At 33.0% G+C, this 15,317-nt stretch overlaps 2 protein-coding genes across 33 annotated transcripts in view; one reads left to right on the top strand and one right to left on the bottom strand.

Annotated features, from left to right (window-relative positions):
• The window catches only part of LOC126893466 (protein claret segregational-like), a 649,821-nt gene that overhangs the window by 428,861 nt on the left and 205,643 nt on the right, over positions 1-15,317 (top strand). The gene's annotated exons all lie outside the window — the stretch shown is intronic.
• The window catches only part of LOC126893469 (protein disulfide-isomerase A6 homolog), a 504,458-nt gene that overhangs the window by 408,658 nt on the left and 80,483 nt on the right, over positions 1-15,317 (bottom strand). Inside the window, exon 8 of one of the 13 annotated variants that reach the window (XM_050663718.1) lies at positions 12,078-12,279. The exons of the other annotated variants lie outside the window; for them this stretch is intronic. Coding sequence (XP_050519675.1) covers positions 12,135-12,279 — 145 coding nt within the window. The 3' untranslated portion in view covers positions 12,078-12,134. Of the gene's footprint in view, positions 1-12,077; positions 12,280-15,317 lie in introns of those variants that run through there. 13 annotated transcript variants of the gene reach the window in all.

The raw sequence follows: 15,317 nt of genomic DNA, 5'->3' as shown, positions 1-15,317 counted from the left end.
TTTTAGTCTTATTTTGCACTTTCCGAAACAAAAAAGGATCGGACCAAAATTCAAAAAGTGCCATTTTGAACCTTGGCTCATCTACAAAAAGAAGAATATTATAAATAAGATATTTTATTACCCTATTTTTACCTGTAGCGATTTAAACGAAAAAACTGCAATTTTTGACCCTTATTTGTTAATAACTAAGTTTCTTGTCCGAACTGTGACGGGCATTTTTGTATTTATAATGTTTTAGGTATATAGTACCCAAAAAATCCATTTGCAAGCTGGCTGCTCAAGTGTCCCCGACAAAAACCTTATTTCTCTGGACTAATAGTTTTCGTGATCAAAAACGATACGTTCACGTCGAATGTCAGACCATAACCTCAAAAGTGTCATTGTTCCGGAATAAAAGTATTCGTTTTACCGCCAAAGGAATGACACTACTGCCATCTTTCGAAGTTGAAAGTAAACATCTATGTGACATTTTTCCTGGTAAAAGTATGGGCAAATATGGGGTATTTGGAGTCAATTTAACAAGATAACTTGAATTATGTATTTTTGAGCTGGCACTTTTCTTCCGGATGAGCGAATTGGATTCGTATCAACTTAATCTATTGATGAAGTGTTACTGTATGGTTAAATTTCGTGAATTAACATCTTGACACTGAACATTTTGTTCAAAACTTGTATATGAAGTAAATGTTAAGCCGGATTCCTGAGTAAAACATTATTGGAAAAACATAATATTATTTTCCCAACTGCTTAATTTTTCTTAACAGCATTCAGTGCAAACGAGTGAACTGATTTAATATTTTAAGGTACCACTACAGATTAGAAAAAATCAGAAAGGTTCTGAAAATTCACAGAAATTTTGTTGATCGATCGTTCCACAAAAGTTGATTCGTAAAACACCTTTTTACAGCTGACATTATAACATAACTTAAAAAAATATTACGCGAGGTATCCCAACAACTTCTACATTTTTAAATACCATTATATACAAATATTATAAATGAACACAATGCTTATACATTTGATTAAGATAAAACGCTCAAAAATGCATACTCATTAGTATTAAACCGCATAAAGCTGGGATCCAACGGAACGTAGTGTGGCACGCCTGGAGAAATAGAATATATATAATAGGAAAAGATAAAAAGTAAAGATCGGAATCAACGCAACGTGAAATAGCGTTATTTCCCTCAAAATTTGTGATTTGCGATCCGTGGGCCGGCGTGAAGTCTCCCATCGTTTGTCGGTAAATGAATACGGTTCAAAGGAAGTCAGAAGTTGATACATACTCTTTTAACTCGGCTAGAGACTGGTACGGTCAATGCCGTGGTAATTTTACTATGGAGTGGTCTAACTACGTTGTGTTGGATTTTTTATCATTGTATGAATTATTTCATAATAAAAATTACAAATGGGAATTCCACGAAGACACCTTAGAGAAAATAAAAGAAAACAAGCTGAAAATGCGCGCATTGTCATAACGAAAACTTTGTATATTTACGTATTTTAATTCATAATATGGAAAATTTCTATTATGAAAAGTAGTTTAGAATTAATAATTATGTTTTAATGTGCCATTATATCATTCTAATTTAAATGTTATGAACTATAAAGGTAGTTTACTCTTGATCGAAATTCATATTTTTTATATACCTCGTATAAAATTAATAAAATTTTATACAAGGTGTCCCAAAAGTAGTGGAACGGTCGAATATTTCGCTAACTAAACACTGGATCGAAAAACTGAAAAATACTTGTTCAATCATTTTCAAAAATCTATCCAATGACACCAAACACCAACCTCCACTACACCCCCTGGAGGTGGGGTGGGGGGTAACTTTAAAATCGCAAATCTAAACCCCTAGATTGTCTTGCAGATTTGGATTCGTTACGTAAAAGTAAGCAACTTTTATTCAAGACATTTTTTCGAACTGTGGATAGATGGCGCTATAATTGGGAAAAACGATTTATCCTGATACCATGGGTAAATTATAGAAACGGTCTAATATCTCGAGAAATACACTTCCAAATAAGAAACCAAACAAATTTTTTTAATACTTTTCGAAAACCTATCGAATAACACTAAACATGACCCTCCAACCCACCCCCTGGAGGTGGGGTGGGGGTAACTTTAAAATATTAAATAGCAACCCCCACTTTTTATTACAGATTCGGATTTGACATGAAAAACTAATGGTTGCTATTTAAGATTTTAAAGTTACCCCCCACCCCACCTCCAGGGGTGGATTGGAGGGTCATGTTTAGTGTTTATCGATAGGTTTTCGAAAAATATTAAAAACCTGTTTTTTGGTTTCTTATTTGGAAGTGTATTTCTCGAGATATTAGACCGTTTCTATAATTTACCTATGGTATCAGGATAAATCGTTTTTCCCAATTATAGCGCCATCACAGTTCGAAAAAATGTCTTGGATAAAAGTTGCTTACTTTTACGTAACGAATCCAAATCTGCAAGAAAAACTAGGGGTTTCCATTTAAGATTTTAAAGTTACCCCCCACCCCACCTCCAGGGTGTGTACTGGGAGTTGGTGTTTGGTGTCATTGGATAGATTTTTGAAAATGATTAAAACACGTATTTTTCAGTTTTTCCATCCGATGTTTAGTTAGCGAAATATTCGACCGTTCCACTACTTTTGGGACACCCTATATATGATGGTTGCATCATAAATCTTAGAACCTGAAGAGCTTTTTATGAAGAATAACTTTTATTTGTCAAATTAAAAATAAAAGAGTTATAAATGAAAATGTTCTTGGTATCCATAATTTGAGAAAAATCTTCAAATATTTTTTTCCATTAGAAGGATGTACACAGACACAATACTGACTAGTGATTTTAGTCAATAATTTTGCCAATTCGACAAAAAAATAATTTCTAAATAGTTAATAATTATTACTAAATAATTAGTAATTTTGCCAATTTCGGCAAAATTCTCAAAAAACAAAAAAATTACCTTCTACAATCACTAGCCAGTTGTGTTGACTTTAGCGAATGACTAGAAATGGAACAGTCCATTTATCATAAAGGGGAGGCCGTATTTATACTGGTATAAACCTTTTTAAAACTGTTAATAAATTATTGCTTTTAAAATATTTATACTCAAATTGGATTTTTGAACATCTTATTTATTTTATATATAATAATTAAATTCACTATCAAATGTCATTGATGTTTTATTAATACTTAATTTAAAATTTAGTTTGACATTCACGAAGTGTCAAACTCAAATGTAAATAACCTATGCTTGACAAAAATCGAGATTTAAAAAAAAGTAGCCTACTTCCTAATCAACCATTTGAGCTGACATTTAGTGCGTCTGTAGGAGATAACCGGATTGTGACGTCACATTTTAGACTTTGAGGTCGTTTATCTCGAAGACGGTTAGAGATATCGGAATGCCGTTTTCAGATTTGGAATCAGAAGACAAAACTACATAAGAATCCATCTATACATCTGCTCTAAGTATTGCAGGAGCGGCGACGCAATAACACACAGACTTTTGCAAATTTATAAACGAAAAGTTTTCGTTGAAAATAACTATACCATAAATACCTAAGCACAAAAGATCCACAAGACCTCCGTAAATATAGAGATAAGAACACAGAAGTTATTCCAACGAAAGAAAAAAATGAACAATGGGAAACTAATGGGGAACTAACAGGAAAGAGACAACTTTTATACAATACATACAAGACGACGAGTGGCAGAACCACTATAAAAATCTAGTGATAGAGCTAGGACCAGAATTCAGCATCGATGGAGACGAACAAAAAATAATGACCACAGAGGAAGAAAAAATAGTCATAACAGACAAAGAGATGAAACAAGCAATAAATTCCATGAAGAACAATAAAGCTGGAGGACCAGGAGGAATTGTGGAGGAACTAATCAAATACGGAACAGAAAAACTAAGAATAATGATTTGCCGAATCATGGAAAGAGCAATAAATGGAGAGGACATCCCTAAACAATGGCAGGAAGCCTACATAACATCAATATACAAAAAAGGTAACAGAAAAGATTGCGAAAATTACAGGGGGATACCCGTCATCGCTACAATGGGAAGACTGTATGGCACGATCCTCAGGAACAAAATAGAGAAAAATATAGAAGGTAAAATCGGAGAAGAAAAAGCAGGTTTCACAGCAGGGAAATCATGTCTAGATCATATCCATACAATACAACAGACAATAGAGAAAAAAAGAGCTAAGAACAAAGATGTACACATGGCGTTTATAGACCTTAGGAAGGCATACGACACCGTGCCAAGGAAAGAACTGTACAAAGCAATGACTAAAATAGGGATACCACCTAACCTAACACAAGCCATCAAGAACATGTACAGTGGAAATGAAGTAAATATAAAAATCGGAAACAAGGTAGTTGCTAACTTCAAAACAACAAAATGTTTACTAGAGGGATGCCCAACGTCACTAACTCTATTTAAAATATTTTTAGAACATGCACTAACAACTTGGAAGACAAAATGTAGGGGTATGGGAATACCGATAAGGGACGATTACCTTTACACATTATGTTTCGCAGACGATCAGGTGGTGATGGCTCAAGATGAAGAGGATATCAGTTACATGGTAAGAAAACTAAAAGAGGAATACAAAAAGGTGGGCCTGGAAATAAATATGAAGAAAACGGAATACTTAGCAATATCGGAAGAAGACGTAAAAAACTTGGAAATAGAAGAACAAGTTGAAATAAAAGGAACGAAGAATTTTAAATATTTGGGCTTTATAATGTCGAAAAACGGAACAACAGAAGTAGAAATAAAAAATAGATTGGGACAAACAAGATCTTGCATCAGACAACTCCATAATGTAATCTGGAATAAGAACATCAAGGGAAAAACAAAAAAACCCAAAAAAGCATTCTGGCAACCGAAATGGAATACTGGAGAAGATGCTGTGGTCTCACCAGAAGAGACAGAATAACAAATAAGATAAGGAGAAGAATGCAAGTGGAAAAAGATGCCCTGCAATATATAGATGAGAGAAGACTAAAATGGTACGGCCACGCACGCAGAGCAGAAAACACTTGGATAAACAAGGTTGCAGAATGGAGCCCAAGAAGAACAAGAAGAAGAGGACGACCGAGAAGATCTTGGAAAAACGAAGACGAAGCCATATCTAAGAAAGGATTGGAAGGCGGAGACTGAGAAGATCGAAAAAAAATGGAAGTCCTGGCTGACGGAAGGGAAACGGCATTAGCTGTAGACAACCCTTTATGTACATATGAATTATCCAACTTACTAAAATATCTACCGCCAACACTGATGGTGTGTACCTTCGATATTCGAGGAGACAAGCTCCATGGGAACGGTCCGACCGAATGTATCAAAAGTGAATATTTATTAACTTCACAGTAACGTGAGCTGCCGACAGTGCTCTCTTTTCTTTTCACTATTATATATTTTCTATTTGTCTTTGCCGACGTAAACTGAAGAGTGCCACATCACACTCCCTCGGATCCCGGATTAATAATTACGAATTCGTAATTTTTCTGGGAGATACGTAATAAAAGGGTTTAATAAAAATTTGGAACATATCATTATCATTTAATGTAATCATAAAAGGCTACGTTTTTGTTAGTAAAAACGAAATTCGAAGATGTGAACGTAATGCACTGTTACTATTTGTAACGATAAACAATACGATCCTTTGGACATGATTTCGTCATTCTTGATTCCGTCATCACTCGTAACAGTAAAATATCTGATACTGTGAAAGCATTTTTTTGCTATCATATACAGAATGGACATATTAATGAGTATTGGAAAATTACGTCAACATCACTCATTACTACTATAACAAATAAGATATTTTGACATAATTTGGTTATTTTTTGTACTGGTATAGGAGAAATAAATAAATCTAAGGAATATTAAAAATTATTTCAATATCAAGTCATCAGTATTTTTAAAATATCATCAGCCATCATGAGTGGCTGCTACTGCTTCAGACCTCTTCAAGATGTGTCGTTATGTTCTGCATTATAATTAGTTCATAGCTTACCCATAACTAATCTTTGGCTGCCAAACCTTCTATTTCCCACATATTGTGCAATGATTCTGTTTTGTGGGATCCAGCTATGTGCACTTTCTCTTTTTAATGAGTTTTAACTTGTGGGCACAATATAAAAATATCTGTAAGTAAGTAGCCTATGCGCATTTTAGCTCAAATTGGGCCGTTTCCCCATGAAAATTCGTATAAGAAAATCTAAAGGTTATTCTGCCATTTTTGGTACCAAAAAGGTTCAATCCAAAGGGTTTCACGCAAGACGATTAAAGGCAAGGAAAGGTTAAAGACAATAAGTAGGGTGTGTGGGAAACTTATTAAGAACAAAATAGAAAATGACTAGAGAGATTACGAAACAGAGGAGCAAGCTGGCTTTAGAGCTGGGCGGTAGTATCAGGATTATCAGCATCCTAAAATAAGAGCAAGACAGTCATTTAATTTTTAAATGTCCTTTAAAACAAACAACACGTTTGTTTTCAATTAAGTAGATGACACAGATTTCTCAACACAAGTACACTAATCGGCAATAACGCTTTGTCAGCTAGTCAATATTATTGTAATTCACGGCCACGATGTATCAGCATTCAAAACAACAACACCTTACACTTTACTTATACATCCAGCAAAAGAAGCGTGATTCATTCTAATTCGATCTGTTATCAATTATCATTCGTAAAGCAAATACATCATCAGATGGTTATACTGTAAGCACACCAACTAGTTACTAATATATTTAGTAGTGCTCAATAAATAAGTATGAACAAGTGTTTTATCAAACCAACCCTCACCTCCAGTTAATCAACACCCCGTATTTAACGAGTTCTATTATACACAGTAAGACCACCTGTACTCTATTACGCAAGTTATTGAGAAAAAAATAGCCGTCAATAAAGAAGTTCACGTGGTGTACGTAGACTTACAAAAAGCATATAATAGTGTGCCCCTCAGCAAACTATGGTCCAACATCTAGCTAACCAACATTAAACATGGTCTTATCAAAGCAGCCCAAAATCTGTGTAATGAAACGACTGCAAAAATTATAACTGGATCAAGGATGTCTGAGTGATTTAAGGTCATGGAAAAATTTACGCAGGGTTGCTGTATTTCGCCTACCCTTTTCAAAATTTATCTGGAACAATCACTCAAGCTGTGGAAAATAAAGTGTAATGGCATGGGAATCCCTCTCAATGACGATACAACATTATACACGTTATGTTTCGCTGATGACCAAATTCTGATTGCTCAGGATCATGACGACTTGAGTTACATGACGCGGAAGCTAATAAAAGAATATAACAAATGGGGTCTCGAAGTCAACATTAAGAAAACTGAAGCCATGTGTATTGGAGGGACAAAGCAGTCCATTACATTAGAGGATGGGGTAGAAAGGCTTTATCCAAGATGAACGACATTGTGTGGGACCAAACAATATCTAAAGCGAACAAACAGCTCATATACAATACCATACTTAAAAGTATCATCACATATGGCAGTGTAGTTTGGCCACTTAACCAAAGAACAGATAAACTGTTACTAGTAACAGAAATGGACTTATGGTGAAGAGCAGCAGGCAATTACTGCATATGCAGACGATGTAGGTATAATTATTAGGAACAAGCCATGACTAATGAAAGCGTTCAAAGAAATTGATCCTAAAGCACAAAAAAGGAGGCTTAAAATAAACGAAGTATATGATCGTCAAAAGAAAACCTGACAATGACAATTATATCACAATAGACGACTATACTATTGAACGTGTGGATGCCTTCACATACCTGGGCACAGAAATCAATCATAGTCCAAGGCGGATCTGTTTTGAGATGGACGTTGAAAGGTGACTCTTATTTTTTTTGCAGAAATTGCTTGGAATTAACCCATATAATAATAATTGAGTTATCCTCCCACTTAAAAAGGTCCGGAATATTATTTAAATAATCAAAATGTCAAAACATGAAGGAAAAATTCGATTTTTTCTTCGTTTTTTGATTATAATTGTAAAAGTATGCACTTTCGAGAAAAATAGCAATACTTGCGAAAAAAACATAAAGAAACAAGTATTCGCCTTTTACGTTTTTCAACCATTTCTGCTACACTTAGGACCTCCATATTTCACCCAGAAAAATTTTATGATATGATAAAACAATACTGTAAATTTATTTAAGATCGGTGTAATAGATTTTGCAATCCAGTTTCCCAAAAAAATTAATTTTTTCAAAATGTTACAGGACTGAAAATAAAGCAGACAGCAAGTTAATTTTTTTTGCAAATAGAAGAATACTGTACCTTTCATTTGCAATTTGCAAAATTAAAATCGGTTCACGCGCAGGACAGAGGTGTTCGATTCAGACAAGTTGATTTCCACCAAAATTTCTTCCAATCTTTATCTAATATATTATTTTCTTACTCTATATTATGTTGTATTTTCATATTTTAATTCCGCAAAAATCAAATTAATTTATTGTTTGTGAAAAATTGTTTAAACAATTGCATATGTTTAAAAATAATCCGCTTTTATTTTCTAAGTTAAAATATGAGTATATGAACAAAGAAAGTTTTTGCTAAAAAAAGTGTTATTTCAAAGGACAGAGTATGTGTTTTTATTTTGCAATAAACAAATTTACTTATTTATTTCGAAATCTCCTAAAAATTAAAATTTATCAATCATTATCAAAGGTCATTGGAATGCCCAATCAGAGCGAACGTATCCGATGTCCTGCGCGTAGCACCAAAAATTAATGTTTATTTAAAAAAATTCCTGACGCCGCCGTGTTAGTTAACCGATTTTAATTTTGCAAATTGCAGATGAAAGGTACAGTATCCTATTATATGTAAAAAAAAATAACGCTGTCTGCTTTATTTTCAGTGCTGTAACATTTTGAAAAAATGATTTTTTTTGCGAAAGCTGGATTGCAAAATTTATTTTGCAAAATCTATTAAACCGATCTTAATGAAATTTACAGTATTGTTTTATCATATCATAAGGTTTTTCTGGGTGAAATATGAAGGTCCTAAGTGAAGCATAAATGACTGAAAAACGTAAAATGCGAATACTTGTTATTTTATTGTTTTTTCGAAATTATTGTTATTTTGCAACAAGGGTGAGAAGTTTTAAAATTCTCAGTTAATCCTATATTGTAGGAAGTTTAATTACGCAACTTTTATGTTGGTACAACTTTTCTCGAAATTGAATACTTTTAAAGTTATAATAAAAAAACCAAGAAACAAATCGAATTTTTCCTTCATTTTTTGACATTTTGATTACTTAAACAATGTTCTGGACCTTTTTGATTGAGAGGATAACTCAAATATTATTATATGAGTTATTTTCAAGCAATTTCTGCAAAAATATGAGTCACCTCTCAACATCCAAATATACTAATATTTTTACAGATGCGCCCTGGTATCAGAAGAATTCCGTAAATAGCGAAATTGATGCACGTATTTCCAGCTGGAATCTTACATACTATGGTCTATGGTAATAATAAAAGATTGATGATGATTGATGACATCGAAATTATTAGACAAAGGAACCAAAATGACTATATCTACAGAACATTGATTAGACCCTTAGTAACCCATGGTTGTGAAACCTGGTTAATGACGAAAAGGGATCAAGCCGAACTCAGGACATTCGAGAGAAAAATACTGAGAAAAGTATATGGCCCGGTGCAAGAGAAAGACGGAACATGGAGAATCAGGAGAAACGACGAGGTTAATGAATTGAAATAAGGTTACGATATTGTACGATTTGTGAAAAGTCAAAGACTGTCATGGCTGGGACATGCGCAGAGAGAAGACGATGCAAAAACAACAAAGAAAATATTACAATGGAAACCGATAGGAAGGCGAAAAAAGGAAGGCCCAGAGCGAGATTGTTGGATGACGTGGAAGACGACCTGAAAACCATAAACATAAGACAATGGAGAATATGGGCAAACGAGAGATCCGAGTGGTAGGACATGGCCAGACAGGCAAAGACCCGTCCAGGGTTATGAAGCCAAAAGAAGAAAAGGAAGTGAGGAAACAATACTTATGGAATATATATATATATATATATATATATATATATATATATATATATACATTAGCACTTCGAGCCAAGCAGGCTCATGGCTTGGTTTACAATCTTCCTCCATTCTTGCTTGTTCTTCGCTTTTTCTGTCCAATTGGTTGCATTGAGATACTTCAGGTCATCATTAACTTCATGGCTCCATCTGGTCCTAGGTCTTCCTTTTCTCTTTTTACCACCTATTGTAGCGCTTAACATGATTTTAGGCATTCTAACTTGGGCCATTCTCTGGACATGTCCTAACCATCTAAGTCTTTGTGATTTTACAACTGCAATTATATTAGGCTCCTTATACAATTCTTCTAACTCCTTGTTTGTTCTTCGTGTCCACTGATTGTTGATTATTTTCCCCCCAAATATCCTTCTAAGTATTTTTCTTTCCCATACTAGTAACATTGATTGCTCGGTTTTTGTCATAGTCCAAGTTTCTGAGGCATACGTAACTATTGGTCATATCACAGTTTTATACGTTCTTAATTTAGCTGCTTTGGATATATTTTTGCTTCTGAGTATTCTATTAGTGCATACATGCAACGATTCCCTGACATTAGTCTTTTGTGTATTTCATCCCGGATATTTGGTTTCCTAGAAAATAAGGTCCCTAAATATTCAAATCTGTCTACCTTTTCAAATTTATACATTGTTCCTTCATTCGTTGTTATCATTAAATATTGCCCTTGTTCAAATTTTTTGTCGGTCCATTCCATGTACTTAGTTTTTGTTTCATTTATATAAAGTCCTTTTTCTCGAGCTGCCTTTTCTAGTCGTTCTACTACCTCTTTTAATTGTTCCTTGCTTCTGGATAGAATTACTACATCATCCGCGAATGCCAAACATTTATGTTTTTTGTAATATATATGTCCTGATCTGTTAATATTAGCCTCTTTTATTATCATTTCCAATACTACATTAAATAGCAGTGATGACAACGGGTCCCCTTGTCGTACTCCTTCTTTCACTTCGAAATTTTCTGTTAGTTTGTTATTTACTTTTACTTTATTTTCTGTTTTCGTAAGTACAAGCTTTATCATTCTTATTATTTTTGGTGAAACTTCTAGATTTTTTAACGCTTTATATATTTCTTTTCTTTTTATTCTATCAAAAGCTTGCTTAAAATCTAAGAAGAGTGCCATTGTGGGTTTATTATATTCATAGCTCTCAGCTTGTATTTCTCGTAAAGTAAAGATGTTGTCTATAGTACTTCTCCCTTTTCTAAAGCCACACTGGTATTCACCTATGCTATTGTTAAGACTTCTTGCTAGCTTGTTTTTGATGTGGACTGCTAATATCTTATATATTACATTTAATAGTGCCACGCCCCTATAATTTTGACATTCTGCTTTGTCCCCCTTTTTATAAAGAGGACATATCACTGCTTGCTTCCACTCCATTAAATGGAGTGGAAACAATACTTAGATTACAATAAAATATGGAACAAAATGGCTATGAATCAGAACATTCAAGCAAAAAAGTGCCGAATGAACCTTAGATTTGCTAATGGTAATTTAAAAATGGGAAAATTGCCCAATTTGAGCTAGAGTATCCATAGGCTATTTACTTTTCTGTATTTGCAAAAATGTTTTTTTGTGAGCCTTTTAACACAATTTGCAATTTTATAGTAAGTGCAAATGTGAAAGACTATGATTTTTCATTTTAAAGATTTCATTTACCAGAATATAACAAATGTATATAGTTTTTAATTTCATATATCAATCAGCTGCATTATTGCAATTATTTAATACTGTAAACTATGTAATAATCTCAAAATTTATTATAGACATTTTTAACTGTTATCCAACAGATTCCTTTAAATCAGATGACCAATTCTTAAAAACGTTTTGGCCAAAAGGCACTTTTGTTATATTGTATTTAGTTTCAAAAGGCATTATAAGCACTATTTGGTTCAAAAGTTCAATATATAGTAATACAGTTAGCAACAGATAAAAATAAATTATGCATACCTTAGTAATATTATCCACTGTATTTAATTGAAATAAACCACAATTTTCAAGAAACCAGAACATCAGTTCAGTTCTATATAAACAAATGTATTATACAAATTTAGTATAGCTAAAAACCTCCAGTCAGTATACAGGGTGTCCCCGAAAATAGTGCGTTCCTTAAAGGTATAGGTAGAGGGCACCACGTAGAGCAAAACAGTCGTTTGGCTAAAAAACCAAAATACATGTTGGTATGCAAATTGAAATCTGACAACTATGTATACAAAAATCTAAACATAGACAATCACAATTCAAAAATAGTTGCAGCATTTTAGCCATAAGTATTTACATTAAACCCTGTCTTCATCCTAAACAAACAAACAAATTCTTGTTTTGTTGGATTTTCAAACATGGGGTGGTACAATTATTTTGGTACATTTGTGGTGTCAATAAACTAAATCACAAACAGTTCTTGTACCATGCCAAATTAGTTTAGTACCCATGCCATGATGCCAAATTAGTTAATTTTATGAAAATAAAAGTTCGCTTATATGGTGAACAATTTAATTTTTTTTGGAAACGGTAAAACTTTCAAGCAAGTTTCATTATTTTTTTTTTGCAATTTTTTATTGAACTTCTTTAACTATTGAAGCAAACGTAGCGAAGCAAACGATTGAAGTGCATCTTTTAGCGAAGAATACTGATTTTTTAGTGTCTTATATTCTTCATTGAGATTTTTATGTTTGTCTTTCAAAATTTGATATTTTTCGTGGTAATCGAAATCCTCAATCCTAGGCTCAGGAATGGTTTCCAATTTCGCTCTTTTATGAGGGCTAGAAAGTCCTCCAGCAGGGTTTCTCTTAGCCTTCTATGGACATTTGTATTCGGACCTGTGTTTGTTGTAGCAAGACTTGCAGGGACATTTCTACTTTGAGCTGGTCCAGCAGTTCTCTGAATAGCAGCAATTTTTACAGACTTATTGATGTTCTTTTGAACATCAATATCATCACTTGTATTATCTCTCTCTTCAATCTTGACCCCCCGGAGAGAGTGTAGTGGTCGACGTGATGTCGTTTATTAGGAATATTATGACAGTATTAGGAATATTAAGCAGTTGATTAACCTCACCTTTAACGCCCTTGAAATTTGACAGTCCCTCCATATTGTAGTCATTTTTGTTGTGGCAACTTTGGCTAGATCACAACAGATATAAATATTACGTAAAAATTAGAATAACTATACAACTAACTTGTTCCAAGATGACGGTGTTGTTAGGATTAAACCAGAAATGGTAAAGTTGCAGAGAGAAGACGGAGAACAATGGCCGGTAGAATTATACCGCAAGGCATGACAAACTATTAAGATTTGTTTTGAAATTAAATTTGAGAATTAAAATTGTGGTTTATTTTGATTAAATATAATGGTTAGTATAGAAATGCCACAAGAAAATAGTTTCAAACCTATAATTTTCAGAAGAACTTTAACTTCTACAATACATTTTTTCCAGGCATATACAGGGTGTAACAAAAATACAGGTCATAAATTTAATCGCATATTCTGGGACCAAAAATAGTTCGATTGAACCTAACTTACCTTAGTACAAATGTGCACGAAAAAAAGTTACAGCCCTTTGAAGTTACAAAATGAAAATCGATTTCTTCCAATATATCGAAAACTATTAGAGATTTTTTATTGAAAATGGACATGTGGCATTATTATGACAGTAGTATTTTAAGAAAAAATGATAATGAAATTTGGACGCCCCATAAAAATTTTATGGGGGTTTGGTTCCTTTAAACCCCCCCAAACTTTTGTGTACGTTCCAATTTAATTATTATTGTAGCGCCATTAGTTAAACACAAGCTTTTAAAAACTTTTTTGTCTTTTAGTACTTTTTCCAAAAGTCAGTTTTTATCGAGATATTTGAATATTGATAAATGAACCACATATTTGTATATGGTAAAGTACGATTATGGAGACTTGGTAATAATATGAAAATTTATTTATGATTTACATTTTTAAGTATATTGTGAACCATATTAAAAAAGAAGCCACATCTCGATAAAAGATGCTTTATCAAAAAAATACAAAGAGGCAAAAAAGTTTTAAAAACACTGTGTTTAACTAATGGTACCGCAGTAATAGTTTAATTGGAACGTACACAAACATTTGGGGGGTTTAAAGGAACAAAACCCTTATAAATTTTTTATGTAGACATATTAAAAAAGAAGCCTCAACTCGATAAAAACTGCCTTATCGAAAAAATACTAAGAGGCAAAAAAGTTTTAAAAATATTGAATTTAACTAATGGCACCACAATAATAATTTATTTGGAACGGACACAAAAGTTTGGGGAGGTTTAAGGGAACAAAACCCCCATAAAATCGTTATGGGGTGCACAAATTTCACTATAATTTTTCTTTAACATGTTCTTTCCATAAGAATGCTACATGTCCATTTTCAACAAAAAATCTCTAATGGTTTTCGATATATTCAAAAAAATCGATTTTCATTTTGTAACTTCAAAGGGCTGTAACTTCTTTTGTGTGCATATTTGTACTAAGGTAAGTTAGGTTCATTCGAACTATTTGTGGTCCCAGAATATGTGGTTTAATTTATGACCCGTATTTTTGTTACACCCTGTATAAACTTACGCAACGTTATATTTTCATATAGGATGGGGCATTAGTGTGACAAAGTCCAATTACTCGTTTGTCGTAAGAGATACGAAAAAAAAGTTATTTACATAAAAGTTGGGGCAGGGATAGGACCATAATTTAAAAATATATAGGGTCACCCGTATTGACAGGGTGACACAAACTTATGTTTTTTTAATGGAACACCCTGTATATTTTTACATTTCATTTTTGGATTCTCCTCGATGTCTTCTTTCTCAAAATATAGGGTTTTGTAATATTATACGAGGTAGTTTAAAAGATAATTACGTTTTATTGTTAATTTCGTAGCAACATTCACACCCTGTAGAATTGTAGTGATTTGACATCAAAATTTCTATTTATGGTCAAACAATTTTTAATATAGTCTACTACTGTTAAACATTAATAATATAGCGAAAAGTTTAATATTAATATACAGGGTTGGTCAAAACTCGGAATAAGTATTTTCTGAGTTTTTTTAAATGGAACAGTTTAGTATTCTAATGCAATAATAGAGAGTTATCAAGTAACCCTATGAGAATACGGTAACGTTATAAATAACATGTAAAGTATACAGTAAAATAGCGTTACCGTATTCTCCTAGGGTTA

This window comes from Diabrotica virgifera, chromosome 10, assembly GCF_917563875.1.
Source record: "Diabrotica virgifera virgifera chromosome 10, PGI_DIABVI_V3a".
Lineage (NCBI taxonomy): Eukaryota > Metazoa > Arthropoda > Insecta > Coleoptera > Chrysomelidae > Diabrotica > Diabrotica virgifera.
The sequence above is the reverse complement of the archived record's forward strand: the minus strand, read 5'-3'. Positions and strand labels throughout refer to the sequence as shown.